This window comes from Phaeodactylum tricornutum, chromosome 22 (genome assembly GCF_000150955.2).
Source record: "Phaeodactylum tricornutum CCAP 1055/1 chromosome 22, whole genome shotgun sequence".
NCBI classification, from domain to species: Eukaryota; Bacillariophyta; class Bacillariophyceae; order Surirellales; family Neidiaceae; genus Phaeodactylum; species Phaeodactylum tricornutum.
In genome coordinates, this window is record NC_011690.1 from 233,827 (window position 1) to 249,893 (window position 16,067).

Consider the following 16,067-nt stretch of genomic DNA (forward strand, 5'->3'; position numbering starts at 1 on the left):
TCCGTCTCCCTAAACCATTGATAACAATGATATTAAAGCGTCCACCAGAACTCCCATCTCGATCAATTGCCAATTCAATAGCCTTTTGGCATAGTTCAATCGCTTCATTCTCCGATAAGTCGCCCGATACATGATGATCTAGATAGCCCAAAACATACGTTGACCCGGAACCCGAGACTGCAAAAGTCTTTTCCTCTATTAGAGCACCACTCGGGGAGACTGAAAAGATCCGCGATTTCAGAGATTCCGGGTCAAACCCGGCAACGAGCAAACTTACCACGCCTTCCGTGCTTTCTTCATATACTGTCGAACGAATCCAATGCGCAACCTGAGAGACCGTCGGCACTATACCGCACCGATAGCGACGATGCAAAAAGGTCATCCGGGCGGATTCCGCGATTTGCTGCGTATCGGCAGCACTACCGGAGCGCAGTAATACTGTGTGGTCCGTGAGGGGTGCAATTTTGTGCGCAAAGCGATGGCTGACATAGCCGGAGACGGACGTGCGGGAATCCGCACCAACAACGACGCCGCCACGGTATTTGATTGCCACCAGTGTAGTTCCCATACTTATTGGCTGGATTGGTGAGGATTGCGAGATCGTTTCAGCGGGAACGGCATTTGTAGAACCAGCAAGCGTTAACGCCACCATCAACGACAACAGTAAATCGAGCAACTGACCCTGCCGCAGAAACCCGCCCGGAGCTCGTTTTCGCTGTTGCTCTTCACGTTCCATGACGGTCTTTCGATTTCCGGTGAATACCCTTGGCGGAAGTGTACTTCTTCTCTTAAACATTCACTATAATTCGCACTCGGACGCTCTTCACATTTCCTCACGTGTAGAATCGTCCCAGTTTTGCAAAAAAGTCGGCGATAATTTTTCACGGTCAGTCGACGGGCTTTGGCATCGCCCCAATTCTGGATATGATATGACGTCACACGATTGTCTTCACCGACGGCCAGACGATGCTGGCACCATTCATCGCCAAGGAACCGAAAAAAGTTTGGCTCACAAAAAGAAAAAAAACACTTCGATCTCGCTCGAGGTGGCTGTGTGAGACCATGGGGAAGCCGAACAAGAAGGACAAGAAACTCCGTGCTGGGGAAGAATCCCGCGACTTGGACCTCGAGCGGTTCCCGATACTTCCAAGCCTCAATTTCGACGGCCTAGAGAAGAATCGTCCAAAGTCAAAATCGATGATCGGTTTGCCTCGGTCCTCACTGACGAGCGCTTTCAGTTGGACGTCCAAGACAAATACGGCCGTCGACGCAAACAGAAGGACAAGGCCACAGAAGAACTGAGTACGTTTTATACAGTTGAAGATGGTCATGACAAGCAATCTTTTGCTGAAACTGAGAAACTGGCGAACAACGGTAGTTCGGACGACTCTTCGGCGTCTTCCTCCGCCGAGGCATCGGAGCAAGGCGAACTAGAAGTCGACGAAGATCCGGCATCGCGAATCGCTTATTTAACTGCCCTCTCTCGTGGTGAAGTCGATGTCTCTTCATCGTCCGAAGGCGAGGGGGAAAGGGACGAAACGGATCGATCCCTGTCAGACAGCGACGACGAATCGGTTGGCGGTAGTGAAGATCCAGTGCTCGGAATGGCGGGTGTCCTGGATCCATCGACGAACATCGAAGAGGAAGTGGAGTTGACAACAGAAGTTTCGCCGTTTCTTGCTGTCATGAACATGGACTGGATGAATGTGCGGGCAGTCGACATTTTTGCGATTGTGTCCAGCTTCACTCCACCAGGCGCGGTGAAAAAAGTTCAGGTTTATCCGAGTGATTTTGGCAGGGAACGCATGGCACAAGAGGAAAAGTTTGGTCCAGCAGGTCTTTGGAAGAAATCAAAAACAAAAAACACTGGGGACAATATTAAAGATGACGATGATGACAACGAGACAGATAATTTGAGTGCCGAAGATGGCGGTTACTTAACCAACTCTGAAGAAGATGGCGATTCTGTTCCGGAAAATATCGAGGGTACTCCTTCTATGACACTGCATAATTCGGGCAAGACCGACTTTGATCCTGAGAAACTACGTGCTTACGAGGCTTCGAGGCTCAAATACTACTTTGCTGTCGTCGAGTTCAGTAGTCCAGGTTATGCCGATGTTGCTTACAAAGAAGTTGACGGCTTGGAGTTTGAGTATTCGAGTTCTGCACTGGATCTCCGAGCAATTCCACCATCCAGTATTGACGACGTAACGAAAGAGCGGTCTTTGCGAGACGAATGTACCGGTATTCCAAGCAACTATGTACCACCCGAATTTGTGGTCTCGGCTCTCCAACAGACCAAAGTTGATTGTAGTTGGGAGCTTGGGGACCGCGATCGAGAACGTACTTTGACCAAGTACAATTCGGGGCAAGCTTGGGGAGCTTTGGCGGAAACGGACGGACTTGAAAGCTTATCTTGCATCTGACAATTCGAGTGACGAAGAGGAGAATGAAAAAGCCGGCAAGTCGTCTCGAATGCGCAAGATGCTTGGCCTTGATAGCGACGACGAAGACTCCAATGGCACAGATCAGAATTCGGTTTCATCTGGTTCGTCGTCCGAAAAAGAAGGAGAGGAAAAAGAAGACAGTGCTTATATTAAAGAAGCACTCTTCATCCCGGGTAAAAGCACCCTAGAGGAATCAATTCGATCCAAACTTGAGAATAAGGAGGATGCCGTTGAGCTCACACCTTGGGAAAAGTACCAGGAAAAGCGAAAACTAAAAAAACGTGAAAAACGCAAGGAATCACGAGAAAAACGGAAAGAGATTAACGAGATCCGTAAAGGCGAAAAGCCAAGAAAGGAGAAGAGCGGTGACTCGTTTTTCATGGAAGCCAAGGAGAGTGAAGGAATAGACAATGATTTTCTCCCTTCGCAATCAAAAGGCGAGCTGGAACTCTTGGTGGCTGGTGAGAATGATGTTGGCGAAGATCGTGACTACGATATGCGAGGCCTGCAGCGTTTGGAAAAAAATAAAGACAAAAAGTTCACGGGATCCCGCAAACGTAATGAGGTGGCGCTGGCGGCGAATGTCACTGGTACCGAATTTCACGTCGACACCTCTGATCAACGGTTTAAGGCTGTCTTAGACGGTACGGATGATCGCTTTGGCATAGATAGAACTGATCCGAGCTTTAAAGAGACGCCTGCCATGCGAGAGATTTTGAAAGAGCAGACGTTACGACGAAAAGACAAGCGACGAAGAAAATCCACAAAGGCGGAGTCTGCTTCGAAGCAGAAAGTTGTACCCAATGTCAGCGCGGAAGCTACTTTGACATCGACTGGCGGTGCGTCAGCACTAAGTTCACTGGTGTCAAGTCTCAAATCAAAAATAGTCAGGCCAAGCACTACTTAACTGTAAATAATAAGTTTCGTTTGGATTCTACGTGCTCGTCATTGTTATAGTTTCTTTTCTTCTGGTGCCCCACACTTGTTCTAGACTCAATTCCATTCCTTCGGAACTGACTAGAACGGTATGCGCACCGACAGATGCCGCCGCCAAGACGGCAGCCGCATCGACGCCACCCTGAATTGCTTCTTCCGGAAACCAGATCCCGTCCCGGACAGCACCAGAAAGAACTGCAGCTGCGAAGGCTGTGACGCATTCGCCAACACAAGGTTCCAGATTTTTATGGGCATAAATTGCCGAGCATCGAAACAAATCAGGATTTTTTGTGTTGGAGATATCGCAGCGCATAGCATTGGTAGCACCCGCAAATGCATCCACCAATCGCACGATAGGCAGAGAAAACATGGAGAGCTTGCGCATAAGGTCCTCGTTTTCGAGTAGCTGTGTTGGTAGTTTCGCCATCAGGCCAAGTAGACCATTCCAAAAGTTAGGTGCGGTACCAAAGAGAGCCTGAACGTTGCCAATGCGCAAGACATCGGCCACCGACGCTGTTTCAAGCAAATTAAGGTGCGCCACTTCTTTATCACCAACAACAGGCCCAAAATGCACGGTTGAATATGTTTCCATGGGAGTTACGACTTTTCGACGGCCATTGACGACCGTCAAAGCTTTTTCAGCGAGAATTAGAAAGGTAGCAACCAATAACGTGACACCTGCCCCGCCAGATCCCGCGGTGAAAAAGGAAAACTTGACCGATATATCTCTCTGGTCTACATCAGGATAGGCTTGCATAGATTTTTGCAGAAGTTGTTTTGCCATGAGGCTGGATACTCCCGGCCAACATCCAGTAGAAATGATGCATGGAGTTTTGCTTTCTTTAGCCTTTTCCGCAAGCTTGGTTTTAATTGCCGATGCTGTGCAGTAGTCGTCACACACGTCGATATACGGCACACCATTCTCTACGCAAGCTTCAATGACTCCGTTCGGCGTATTAACTTTTCCCTGAAAAGGTCCTGCTGTATGCACGACAAGATCATATCCGCTCAGGACTGCTTGGACCGATTCTGATCGCTCTCGATTGAGAGCAACAAAATCCACTTCTTCCAGGTCCTCGCATATGTCGGGAAAGAGACTTTGCCATCGTTTTCGCGAGCTTAGGAAGCGCTCCGCGTTGGTCCCCCCGACCGTCACTTGCGAGCCTCGGAGCACTAGTTGAGTGACACAACTGCCCCCGACTCGGCCTGATCCACCCACTACCAACACTCGTTTATTTTGAAGATTATCCAGCGAAATGCAACTCGACGATTGCTCCGTATTCTTGACAGAAAAGCTAGCCACCCGACATATCAAGAGGTAGAGTATGACGAGTCTCACCTTCGCATCAGAGTTGGTGCGTCGGTAGTGACTAGCCGCTATCATGATATAAACTCGGCAAAAGGCTTGTTGTGGCGGTGTGCAACAATGTCAGGGGATGTCTTCACTCTCCCTGTTGTGAACAACAAAATTCCATTGACAGTGAAAGCAGTAAGGGAAAGTCGTGACTGACGTTGTAGAGGATTGACTTTGACTCCCAAGGACGGGATTCATTGATTTGCGGGTTGCTGCTTTGTCACTTCACTGTCAATATAATGAGCAGTACGCCGATATGCTCTGTCGTAGATTAATACACATATATAATATGTCGTCAGACAGACCACAACAACGTTGAATGCGTTTGTGACGAAAGCCTCACTTTTTCGCGTCATCCAATTTTCCACGTTTTCGTTGCGTCGTTCACAGGCCTTGTTATTTGCTGCTTTGAGACGAAGACTCCCCAGGATTCAGCAAAGAAAGGTTGTACGAGTGTCACGTCATCGCAGTATCAAGCATGAGACCTGTGCAAGGTTTGTTCATGTATAGTTGGTTAATAATTAGCTTGCTCATATTTCCAGGCAAGGTTGTTGGTTTTCGAACCATTCCAGCTTCTTACGTGGCGCGAAAACAACTTGATACGACGCACTGCAAGTCGTCATCCTCATCGCTCGACAATGTTGACGACATGTCGGCACTCCTTACCTCACGATTACCTACGTCGGTTGACGATCAAGTACGTCAGGCTGCGGAGAGTTTGAAGCGGGCTGCACGGGACGGCCAACGGCGTCACGCCATTCGCTTGCTATTACCAGTGATTGGAGCCACTGAATTGGATGATTGGCCCGGCGGGGCTCGGCAAATGATGCAGGCTGCGAAGCCCTTGGTTCAAAGTATTTTGGCGACTGCCGTCAGCGACAAAGTTGTTGATTTTCAAGAAATTCTCTTGGACGAGAGTGATGGGGTCTACGCTATTTTGGGGCAGGTAACTGACGATGCCAAAAAGGATATGTGTGCCGTACTCTTACCTTCAGGTGATACTGTGTCAATGTTGCAAAAACTGGAATCCCAAGTTGGTGATAAACGTGATTTGTTGCTGGTAAACTCACAGTGGAAACGACGTTCGGATTTCGGTGGTTTCTTGTGGGCGGACGACAAGAGCGTCACGTATGCAGAAGGATTTGCGCCTACATTTTCGTTGACGAACCTAATCTGCGAAGGTGAATCCGTACGGATTCTTCGAAACTACCCCGGTCCCTGGAGAGTATTTATTCGCGAAGACGCGGATGGGAAAATTGACTGGACCGAATTGGGCCAACGAGAAGTAGTTGATGAGAAGCCCGCAGATTGGAGTCAGCAATCAGCAAACCAAAGAGATGGTGGGCGACTCTTCGACTATGGCCAGCCGTCCTATCAAGAAATTGTCGACATGTTGAACATGTCACCCGCCTATACGCCAAAGAGTCCCGCTGAGCGCGCCGCGGCTGCTTTTCTATTCATCAAGGATACGCTATAGACCACTGCCATTTTAATATACATGCTAGTGTGCTGGGATAACCTCAGTCACAACAAATTTACTACTATATCGACCCAAGGTGCCCCGTTTATATCTTCTAGCAGTCTTAGAAGCCCATCTTTCTCAATATTGACATTCTCGGAACACGAGTCTTCCCAGTCAACGCGAGTGGACGGAGTCCTGGACAGTTGGCCTTGGGACATGATTTTCATTTGGCGTTCCAAACAGGGTTTGCCATGTGAATTGATGTCCACACGGCTCGTTCGCCAACGTTTCAACATACTAGGTACCGTAATATTGTCGCCTACGAATGCCACGAGAATGGTTGGCCTCTTCGTGAAATCGTTGTCAGCATATATATTCTTTACGACCAGAGATACATCCAAACTCCGACTGTTCTTTCTAAGCCATTTACGGTATGCTTTGCCATCATTCATGTGGTCGACTAATATCAATGCCCCGTGAATGTGATGCTCGTTGTCCTGAATGTCATGTTCGTATATCTTCATAGCAGTCTGAAAGAGCGATTCCAGACCAGCTTCTCGGCAGGCACTAGCGACAATGGACATGTCCTCAACTTCTGAAAAGATGGCGAAAGCCCTTGCACATGTCATTGCATGCTGCGTTTCGAATTCTTCCTGCATTTCACCACGAAGCACAAGATACTGCCAAGCCCAGCGTCGTATTTCTTCATAAAAATCACAACAATTTGCTTCATCCCCTTCCACAATCAGCAATCCTGGCCAACCGACCTTCATGAAACCCGTCAGATCATACTGTGATGCGATATCTTTTATATTTGATCGTTTGGTTTTAGAAATAATATGATGAGAGTATATCAAACGGCGTCCGAGTATTTTAGGTTGCTCTTGCGCAGCTGCCCAAGATTTTCGTTCCGAAGTAATTTCAGGACTCTTGGACCGAACCTCTTTCAAATACTCGGTCCATTTTTCTTCAAGCCACTGTTCTACGTGGTTGAACAAAAGCAAAACACTTTCCTGACCAGAGCAGCTTTGCGCCATTTCTTGGCAGGAATCTAGCAAGGCCCGCAAAGCCTTGTGCGAGGCTCTCAAAAGCAAGCGAGATGTACGTTCGCTGTCAACTCGGCCATGAACTTGTAAAGCATCTTCTTCAGGATAAGAAATGGTCATGGACAAAGACAAAACAAAACATGCAATTTCTTCTTTGCTGTTACAATAATACGGTGGTACGAAGAGTCTTCGATGCACAGTACCTACAACTCCATTCACGAGTGCACCGTTCTCAGTTGCTTCAACGTTGTACCAGGCCTCGTCAGGCGTGTAGGCCGCCGAGACAAACGCAAGTTCGGAATCTCGTCGTTCCTCTAGCTCATCCATTGTCTCTTGATTCCTCTGTCTCCCCAACTCTGACATAGTGTTGCTGTTTAGCACATACGCTTGCCAGTCGCTGACATTTGGTTATTCGTGGAAACTGCAGCGCCGCTTTCTCCGTAAGCCCCTTTTGTAGCGAAAGTATGCGATCCGGTTACTGCAAGTGCGCAGCGGAGCCTGGTCAAGGCGTTTGTTCTTCGCCTGTGTACAAAGTTGGAAGAGAAAGGAGTCAACTTCTGTGCTTGGCACAATTCGTTTTGCTCAAGGTAATGACTGTGAATAGCATAACATAAATAATCAACCCTAACATTAACAGTGAAAATGATTGCCGGGATTCAGAAACGGCGTCGCCAGATAAAACGATTTAAAAGGTCAAATTGGAATATCACTATTGATTCTGTCCTCTGATTTCCTGTTGCTTACACATGTCACTTCATTGCCAGTTCATGTTCACAGTCATACAAAAACAAGGTGATTGTCCCTGCCCTGGGATTGGCATCACCCACACGTTGTGATCTCTGCCACACCATAGAAAGTAGCAACAATACACAAAAGTTCAGGGAATCTGTATTGCCGCCAAAATGTGTGATTTTGTCGCTGGTCCCCGACATTCATTGAAAAGGGGATCCAAGGCATCTGTCTGGGGGCTTATAGCTCTTGTCCAGAAACTTCCGTTAGAGACAAATGCGGATCGCAAATTGGATTTTTCCTATCATCACAATGTTCCAGCTGCAAAAATTTCCGATGCTCTAAAGTCTGCTCTACACGATATGGGAATCAATTCACATTCGACGCCGAGACCCGATGAAACCGTGGAGATTGATATTAGTGGGTCGGCGCTCGGGAGTGAAGGCTTTCGGGAAGTTGTTACGGACGGTTTCCTCAAATCAGTATTTGAAGATGGCAGTGTGAACGAAGCAATACTACCGTTAAGACATGTGCACCTGACGTCAAGAAGGAACGATTTGGACACCGACTCCGTCTCTATTTTGTTTGGTGCCCTTACGAGTGATACGAATGCATCTAATACATCTGGAACGCGAACTGATTCAAACTCAGACCCAGCAAGCATGATCGCATGCAAATCAATAACGATCGAAAGCCTGGACCTTGGTTGGAATAAACTGAATCCCGATGAAAATTCCGCGAGCACTGCGTTTCTTCAAGCCCTGCGTTTGCTGATTGCCCACCCTTCGTGCTGCCCGAGTACGCTAAGACTCGACAGCTGTGGGCTGGGCCCAGCGGCCTGCCGGGCCATCGGTAAAGGCATGATCAATCGCTGGACGGAAGGAACCGACTCGGATATACTAAAGAGTCCGCAACCCAAGCCCTTGTCATTGCATTTTTGTATGAATCAGGCCATTGGAGATGGAGGAGCGGCCGCTTTGGCTGCCGCCATCCGAACGATTGCTTTGGCTAGCGACGAGAAGACCGACCCAAATAGAGCCGTGTTAGAATGCCTCGATCTTTCTGCTTGCGGCATCGGTGATACCGGTGCTGAGGCCCTCGCACACGCTATTGAAAGCTCACCGAACTGCTTGATCCGGCATTTGGATTTGAGCAATAATTGCATCACCGATCAAGGAGCGACTGCTCTCGGTCGCGCTCTTTTGAACCCTGAGCACGCAGGCACAAGGCAAGGACCTGGTTTGTTGAGCTTAAATCTAAGCAACAATAAGAATATTGGTGATCGTGGAGTGATGGCTCTGGCAGAAGCTTGGGAAAAGCGAGGAATTGGCACGTTATCGCTTAGTAGCTGCCACATCATGGCCGAAGGTGCGAGCTACTTTGGCGCAGCACTGCGCAAGCTGACTTCCAATAATACAACCGAAGAAGAGAAAAAGGGCACCTCCTATCTAGATTTGAGTGGAAATCCTCTCGGTGTTTTGCGAGGCAAGAATAAGAAGGACGGGAGGAAGTACTCCGCGAGTCGGCTAAAGAACAAAGCTAGTGCGACAGCAGCTTCTTACATGAATATGTTAAAAAAGGGTTTAAAGGGTGCCGGTGTGGACGTTTCACCAGTATTTGGATCTACGGCAGAGAGTGATGATGATGAGGAGAAAACTGGAGGAGAATTGGATGACGATGAAGCCAATGAGAGCCCCGACATATCTAAAGCCAGGTGTGGTGCTAAAGCGTTGACAAACGCTTTTTTGGGAGATTCTTCAACCATTGATTATAAAACTACTCAGAATTTAATGGCCTGTGATTTGCACATTCATATTGGCCTTCGCCATTGCTTCATTGATCATGGAGCGGCAGACGCACTAGCAGCTCTGCTGTTATTTGCGAGAAATGAACTACATGTACATTTGACGATGGATCTTGAACTCAATCCAGTTTTGGAAGATGAAATGCTAGTCGCATTGCAAGGTGACGAACTCTACGAGGATCGCCTGCATGAAATGGCAGAACGACATACAGATGCGATGGAAGTCTTACGAGACGCTAAAAGACGAGCGAGCGAAGCAGCCAAAGCGGCTTCGACTCGAGCAAGATATTCTGAAGAAGCCTTTGAAGCGGATTGGGATGCCGCACCATCAGATTTTGGTGGTGACTTGGAGGATTCCGATGGTGACTATGAAGAGGAAGACGAAGAGTTTTACTAAAATAAAGAATAACTTCCTTTCATAAGTAATTGAACGTTCGCGTACTACAGTTGTGCGCTTTAAGTTCTCCGATACTTGCAGCTAGTCCACCGTAATCCCCTTCCCCATCCTTGCTCCGCTTGCCCAAGGCCGGGTAATTTTTCTTGGGAGATGCCGCAAGTTACGTAGGACCGAAGCAGTATACGTGTGTTCGAGGGAGGCGGCCTTTCAGCTGCTCACGCTGCTAAGAATCATCGTCATCTGCAACAAAGAAACGTCAGGTGAGTATATTTTGCCGTATGACATCCTGCGTGCGCTCGAGAAAGAACGATCGAGTCGTTTGTCAGTTTTGCTTTGGTTGAGAACATCGTCAGGTCGACTTCATTTGACACGCATGAATGATTGTTAAAAGCTTTTCATCTTCCAAACCACTCGTAATACTAGGACAGAAAAGCAGGCACGCCACGACCTTCTAGACGCTTACCGTTCGAATATTTTTTGCATTGTTTCGCGATGGGTGGATGCATTGCAATCATTGAACATCAAAGGGCTTCTATGCCTAGATTTCACGTCACTGAGGAGGATACAGCCTTGATGCGCTTCGCGTCTGGTTCGTTGGTCTTGCCTTCTGGATTATACCAAGACAACGGCGCAAGCTTGATCTCTTCCGTTGCATTTTTCGTGTCTGATTCATCTTGTGGATCGATCCCTTCCAATTCCATGGCGTCCACCAATATTTGTTTGCGCTTACGAAGTTCTTCCTTGGCTCGGTCCGCATTGAGGAATGCCTCTGCGGCTTCGTCTGCACCAAACTGGCATCTACTCTGTAGCACAAGAGTGAGCAACGATTGGCGGGCCTGACGAATTTGTTGCACGATCCTCCGATACGTGCGCACGTTCGCGATTTGCTCCGCGACGTCCATGTCAATCAAGGCTTCGTTGGTGCGGACGGCGAAATCGCGGGCACGCACGTCTTCGAGTTCTACTAGGGAGGCCTCGGATTCGGCAGCGTCGGCGCATACTTTGCGGATGTCTTCAGGGAGTGAGGACAAAAGTGCGGAAAGTTGAACGGCACTGTCATTGCGCAGATCTCGCGCAATCTGTAAAGTAGCAATTGGGCGGGACGGTTCCAAAAAGTCTTTTGGGGCGACTTTTTTGGGCTCGGTGCCGGAAGATTCAAAATCGTACGTAACGGTTGGTTCGTCCGCGGCGACGACCGTATTCTTGGAGCCTTCGGGTTCGATCATTCCTTGATCGGCAGGAGTCTCCTTGTCCTCAACGCCGACAGACGCTTTCAAAGAAGGAGACGAATGGGGATTCTCGGAGGCAGTATCCTGCTTTGCTTCAGCCTCATCAACTTGTGCTGGAGCCGCCGCTTCCACTATAGGCATTTCTTTCGATACCGCGTCACCAACAGTCTCCGGCGGGGATTGTCCTTCCAGCTGTTTCCGGATCTGATGAATCAGTGTTGGTCCTCCAAACACGTTGGCATCATCCCATTCCTTGAGCATTGTTGGGAGAGCGTCTTTGACCGATGCGTCTAGTATGGTTGGTTGCTGTTCAACGGCGGGTAGAATCACCGACTCACCCACGGCGATGCGCAACTCGGCAAAGCGATCCCATTTTTTGGTGTTACCCTTTTCGAGTAACAGTACCATAGAAAGAACTTTAAAGAGATTCAGCTGTTGCTTGGACGACACGGCAGACGCACTACCCCCGGGAGTTAGAGCCGTCTTGAGCACGGCACAAAACGCATCGTGATGCTTGCGGTTGAAACCAATCCATTTGGCGAGTGTCTGCAAACTTTCGTTGGATGATGCTTCGGATAAAGTCGAAAGTTTCACTTGTAGCTTTTGTCCCCACGATGAGTCTTCCATCGTAGGCAACCAACACGGCAGCTGTGGAAAGATCCTCGAATTTGTTGGCTGTCGCTCTCTAATGGAAAGGAAAGGTTTTTTCTGAGAAGGAAACGTGCGGTGTGTGTTGGGTATGTTGCGTTACTTGCTCTGGGTGGGACACGGACTTTGAGTTTTGTCTGTCGGGTCACGCCGAACGACCTTGGCGTGGCCTGACAGTGAATCACCGCTACACGGCAGCCGGAGCTCGGACGGACCGTGATGCTCTCGGCGAATCCGGGTTTGCATGGTTTGCGTCACAGTCAAGACCAGTTACAGAAGAACCCGGAATCCAGACACATCCTCTTTCGGTTGTATCCGTTGTTCAAGTTCCGTGGACACGGCCTTCTCTGCTTCTCGAGTGTTTTGTTGTGTCTATTCCCACAAATCGAAACGTCACGTCACGTCTCATTTTCTCTTTCGTACAGTATGAGGCTATCATTGGCAGTCACACTGATTTCCGTCCTTGGACTCGCCGCAGGATTCCTAGAAGTCGCGGCGTTCTCTCGCACGACACAATTGGTACGGTGCGAATCTCCCCGCTCTGTCGCGGATGCCGTTCGCAACACGCGTCTCTGCGCCGCCTTACAATCCGGCGACGGTGTCTTGGTAATTGGTGGCACCGGAGGAGTGGGGCAGCTCGTGACGCAAAAGCTAGCCGCGGCGGCGTACGATGTCCGTGTAGCCTCGCGCGATCCCGCACGTGCCGCTGCCGTTCTCGCGAACGACAATGTCCGAGTCGTATCGCTGGACCTCTTGTCCGCGACGCCGGCTGATTTAGATGCGGCTCTGCAAGGAACGGCAGCCGTGGTTATTTCGGTTGGGACGACTGCTTTTCCAACCATGAAATGGCGGGGCGGAAACACCCCACAAGCAATTGATCAAGAAGCCGTGACGAATATTGCGCAATCGGCACGAACGGTTCCGGGGTTGAAAAAGGTCGTGCTCTTGACCAGTGTGGGGGTAGACCGAACGGGAGAAATGCCCTTTTTGATTCTGAATCTTTTTGGTGTCCTGGACGCCAAGAAAGCGGGTGAACAAGCCGTCGTGGACGCTGCGGTACACAGTGGGTTCGAGTACGCCATTATCCGGCCGGGTCGCCTCGTCGGAGGCCCGTACACCAATCCCGATGTGGCCAAGCTGCTACAGGTCCAAGGCGGCGCCGAAAACGGCGTGGATGTCCAGCCGGGAGATTCACTATTGGGAGATTGCAAGCGTGACGCATGCGCGGAGGCCGTTGTCCAGTGTTTGATCAACGAAGAATGTCGAAACGTAGACTTCTCCATTGCTTCCAACGATCAACCTGCTCTCACCAACGAAGCATGGAACCAAGCATTCCGGTCCATGACCCGCTAAAGGCTATTGTACCTTAAAAATGAAGTAGAGGTCCACGATGGGCCTGTCGAACTCCTCCAATTATAGAGCTTTCTGTTAAACCATAATCGATGAACTTTTCTCATTCCTTCAAGATATCGGTTGCTGCATATTGGGTCGGTCCGGCGAATCTTTAGCATCGCTTGAAACTCGTGTCAAGGGGTGCTGTGCGCGTTCCTCGTCTTCACGACTGACACCGAATGCATCCGCTATGGAAGGCGGTTTGATATGACCAAGCTGGGCCGAATCCTCCACCACCGCAGGATGAGTGCCGCTAGCACCCGTACCGGCTTCCACATCTTTCTCGCGTTCGACGGAACCCTGCGATCGATTTTTTGCCTTGTGATGCTGCTCGTCTACATTATCAAACCGCTCCAGCAGCTTCTCCATACTCAGCCCCGTCCGGCTTACGATTGAAGGCAGATTATCCGGACTACCATCTCCAGTACTTGCTTCTTGGACGCCTAAATTGTCCCGCAGGTTGCAAACCGTGGCGAGTCTCTCGTTCAGCAAGCGGAATGCGTTGCCCTGTGGTAAACACATCAGCAGTCCATATATACTCTTGAGCAGAGGTGCATGGCAAGGAGATTCGACATCCAATAGCTGGAGACGCAACTGCAAAAATATAGGACTTTCGAGCAAGTGGACAAGTTTGTCAATCTGCATCAGAAATCCAACCGAAACATCGGGCATGTCGGAAAAACGCTTTATTAAACAGAAAGATAGATCATACGTGCGTGCCAAAAGGCAGAGTGAGAAAGTCGCGATCGGATTGTGCGCCCAACAGTGGAAAAGTGTTGCGAAGACGTGGCCTCCGTCGTCATCATCGTCATCATCCACCTCCTTGAATACATTCGATCTTGCTCCGGAGGATTCGATGAATGCTGTCGCAAGAGTGGTCCTCAAATCTTGAAGTTCCGAAGCCGTCAAAAGGATCAAATTGAGAGTCTGTACCATCGTACTCACAAACTGCAGAGTCTCAATATCAGCTACTTCACCGTCGTCCTTCATTTCATATGATGCCATGGTATCTGCCATGCGAATATAAACGCTCTTGGCGTTCAGCAAGACGCAAAGCTTGCGGATAATCAGTGATCCTCGAGTTTCTAGCAACCGCCGATCTTTTGCAAACAGATTCAGGATCGCGTTTAGTACCATTTGAAACTGAATCTCTTCCGTCTCTTCAGCGTAGCCCAATTCATCTTGTTGGGCTAGTGAAATACGCGACAATACTTGCAGATCCAATAGAATGACGGCATCACTGGGATCAGAAAGCGTGCGTAAAAGCACAGGCAGCAAGTCCTCGGTAAAATCGTTCATGTCAGCCTTGCGTTTTTCCATGAGCATGTTGATCCATCCCAGTGCCGCTAATTTGGTCGGCACGTCATCTTTGTGCAGTAATTCATTCGTAAGGGTGTCCAACAAGGGTTTGAGCTCGAAATCGCTACTGGTTTCGCGTACCATAGTCATGCAGTCATCGTTTGTTCGCTCAGCCACCAGTCGAATCTCATTCTCTTCGTCGGAAATGCACCACAGAACAGCTCCTAGAATTTCGGCTTGAATGGGTAACAAAGCATCGCCTCCGGAATAGGGATGATGAATAAGCTCGGACAGCCAAGTTTCGGCGGTTAAGCGATTCAAGCGCTCTTTTGATCGACATTGAACGACTAGAATAGAAATGATGGGTCCAAATTCAACCACTGCACTGACAGTAACTTCGCGCAAAAAGTCTGACAATGCAGAGTCTGCAGCTTGTCGGATCTCGCGATTGGAGTCGCTTAGCATATTGAAAAGTCCATCCAGGAACTCGGGCAAGTAATCGATCATAGATATATCAGGAATCGTATCTAGCACAGTAATCCAACCGACTAGCAACTGGCGAATGTAAGGATTGGTTCTCCGAATGTAATTTTGCAACAGAGGTAGAAACTGCTCGACGTGAAATGTTTCCGTTTCCGTAACAATGTCCTTTACAAGCTTGTCCAACAAATTTGCTCCGTTTTTAACATCCACATCGACGTCCGCAAAGAGTTTGGCCAATCCCTCAAAGATTTGATTGAAGTGGGTCAGAATGAACTGCCGCGATACTTTGGCAATATTATAAACGGATTCACACGCGTAATAGCGTACTCGCGCTTCGGGATCGTCGAAACAATGCAATACCGGTGGCAACAATGCGTTTAAAAAGTTGCGCGCATTCTGATGCAAGCCGATTGCCGTGGCCGCCAAGCCTATCAGTCCACCTTTTCGATAATTCGAATTCATGCTCGTACAAAAATCGTTCGATAGAACCGTAATCACGCTACGTATCATCCCGATATTATTGGCTTCCTGTAGACTTTTGATAAGGGCTTCAATTTCGAGCGCTGCATTTTTTCGTTTGTCGTTCGAACGATCGCCTAAACCCCGTTGGACGACCGGGGGCAGAGGCGATTCCATCGATAACACGTGAGGTTGGCCGGGAGGTTGCTGCTGATACGATGGAAATCCAAGGTGCCCGTGTAGGTAAGAGTGACCGGAAGAGGATACCACCGCCGGAGTTGGACCAGTGGCAGCGGCTCCGTGTGGTTGGTGGAATCGGTTCTGGACCGGTGGGGTCGCCCTGTTTCCATCCGGTTTGCGTCGAACTGGCCTCGGAGGCGGT

The 16,067-nt window shown here is 49.1% G+C and overlaps 9 protein-coding genes across 9 annotated transcripts; 4 read left to right on the forward strand and 5 right to left on the reverse strand.

Annotated features, from left to right (window-relative positions):
• Nucleotides 1-7: 7 nt before the first annotated feature.
• Nucleotides 8-568, reverse strand: PHATRDRAFT_6151 (predicted protein; the record flags this gene model as incomplete). The annotated part of the gene is made up of 1 exon (XM_002184172.1): nt 8-568. A coding segment is annotated over one exon (561 nt), but the record flags the coding sequence as incomplete, so codon positions are not given.
• A 455-nt stretch (nt 569-1,023) lies between these two features.
• Nucleotides 1,024-3,358, forward strand: PHATRDRAFT_49433 (predicted protein). The gene is made up of 3 exons (XM_002184056.1): nt 1,024-1,133; nt 1,172-2,221; nt 2,358-3,358. Exons 1-3 carry the CDS (start codon nt 1,063-1,065, stop codon nt 3,352-3,354), a joined length of 2,118 nt encoding a protein of 705 aa, XP_002184092.1. The 5' UTR covers nt 1,024-1,062; the 3' UTR covers nt 3,355-3,358.
• A 23-nt stretch (nt 3,359-3,381) lies between these two features.
• PHATRDRAFT_40135 (predicted protein) lies at nt 3,382-4,767 on the reverse strand (the record flags this gene model as incomplete). Its single annotated transcript, XM_002184173.1, has 1 exon — nt 3,382-4,767. One exon carries the CDS (start codon nt 4,765-4,767, stop codon nt 3,382-3,384), a length of 1,386 nt encoding a protein of 461 aa, XP_002184209.1.
• A 448-nt stretch (nt 4,768-5,215) lies between these two features.
• Nucleotides 5,216-6,026, forward strand: PHATRDRAFT_40136 (predicted protein; the record flags this gene model as incomplete). Its single annotated transcript, XM_002184057.1, has 3 exons — nt 5,216-5,231; nt 5,280-5,797; nt 5,919-6,026. The coding sequence occupies 3 exons, from the start codon at nt 5,216-5,218 to the stop codon at nt 6,024-6,026; spliced, it is 642 nt and encodes a 213-aa protein (XP_002184093.1).
• A 235-nt stretch (nt 6,027-6,261) lies between these two features.
• Nucleotides 6,262-7,805, reverse strand: PHATRDRAFT_49434 (predicted protein; the record flags this gene model as incomplete). The annotated part of the gene is made up of 2 exons (XM_002184174.1): nt 6,498-7,805; nt 6,262-6,407 (listed from the first exon to the last, which is right to left on the reverse strand). Exons 1-2 carry the CDS (start codon nt 7,606-7,608, stop codon nt 6,262-6,264), a joined length of 1,257 nt encoding a protein of 418 aa, XP_002184210.1. The 5' UTR covers nt 7,609-7,805.
• Nucleotides 7,806-8,017: 212 nt separating this feature from the next.
• On the forward strand, nt 8,018-10,175 carry PHATRDRAFT_49435 (predicted protein; the record flags this gene model as incomplete). Its single annotated transcript, XM_002184058.1, has 1 exon — nt 8,018-10,175. The coding sequence occupies exon 1, from the start codon at nt 8,148-8,150 to the stop codon at nt 10,173-10,175; it is 2,028 nt and encodes a 675-aa protein (XP_002184094.1). The 5' UTR covers nt 8,018-8,147.
• Nucleotides 10,176-10,178: 3 nt separating this feature from the next.
• PHATRDRAFT_49436 (predicted protein) lies at nt 10,179-12,085 on the reverse strand. The gene is made up of 2 exons (XM_002184175.1): nt 10,639-12,085; nt 10,179-10,415 (listed from the first exon to the last, which is right to left on the reverse strand). The coding sequence occupies exon 1, from the start codon at nt 12,029-12,031 to the stop codon at nt 10,721-10,723; it is 1,311 nt and encodes a 436-aa protein (XP_002184211.1). The 5' UTR covers nt 12,032-12,085; the 3' UTR covers nt 10,179-10,415; nt 10,639-10,720.
• A 372-nt stretch (nt 12,086-12,457) lies between these two features.
• Nucleotides 12,458-13,433, forward strand: PHATRDRAFT_49437 (nucleoside-diphosphate-sugar epimerases-like protein). The gene has a single exon (XM_002184059.1). The coding sequence runs from the start codon at nt 12,479-12,481 to the stop codon at nt 13,403-13,405; it is 927 nt and encodes a 308-aa protein (XP_002184095.1). The 5' UTR covers nt 12,458-12,478; the 3' UTR covers nt 13,406-13,433.
• Nucleotides 13,434-13,730: 297 nt separating this feature from the next.
• Nucleotides 13,731-15,927, reverse strand: PHATRDRAFT_23224 (predicted protein; the record flags this gene model as incomplete). Its single annotated transcript, XM_002184176.1, has 1 exon — nt 13,731-15,927. A coding segment is annotated over exon 1 (2,130 nt), but the record flags the coding sequence as incomplete, so codon positions are not given.
• Nucleotides 15,928-16,067: the final 140 nt, after the last annotated feature.

Coding starts and splice junctions, on each gene's coding strand:
- PHATRDRAFT_49433 (XM_002184056.1), top strand. CDS start 1,063: ATGGGGAAGCCGAACAAGAAGGACAAGAAACTCCGTGCTGGGGAAGAA. Junction 1,134..1,171: donor CGCGACTTGGACCTCGAGCG/GTTCCCGATACT, acceptor TCGACGGCCTAG/AGAAGAATCGTCCAAAGTCA. Junction 2,222..2,357: donor GACGACGTAACGAAAGAGCG/GTCTTTGCGAGA, acceptor ACTTTGACCAAG/TACAATTCGGGGCAAGCTTG.
- PHATRDRAFT_49436 (XM_002184175.1), bottom strand. CDS start 12,031: ATGGAAGACTCATCGTGGGGACAAAAGCTACAAGTGAAACTTTCGACT.
- PHATRDRAFT_49437 (XM_002184059.1), top strand. CDS start 12,479: ATGAGGCTATCATTGGCAGTCACACTGATTTCCGTCCTTGGACTCGCC.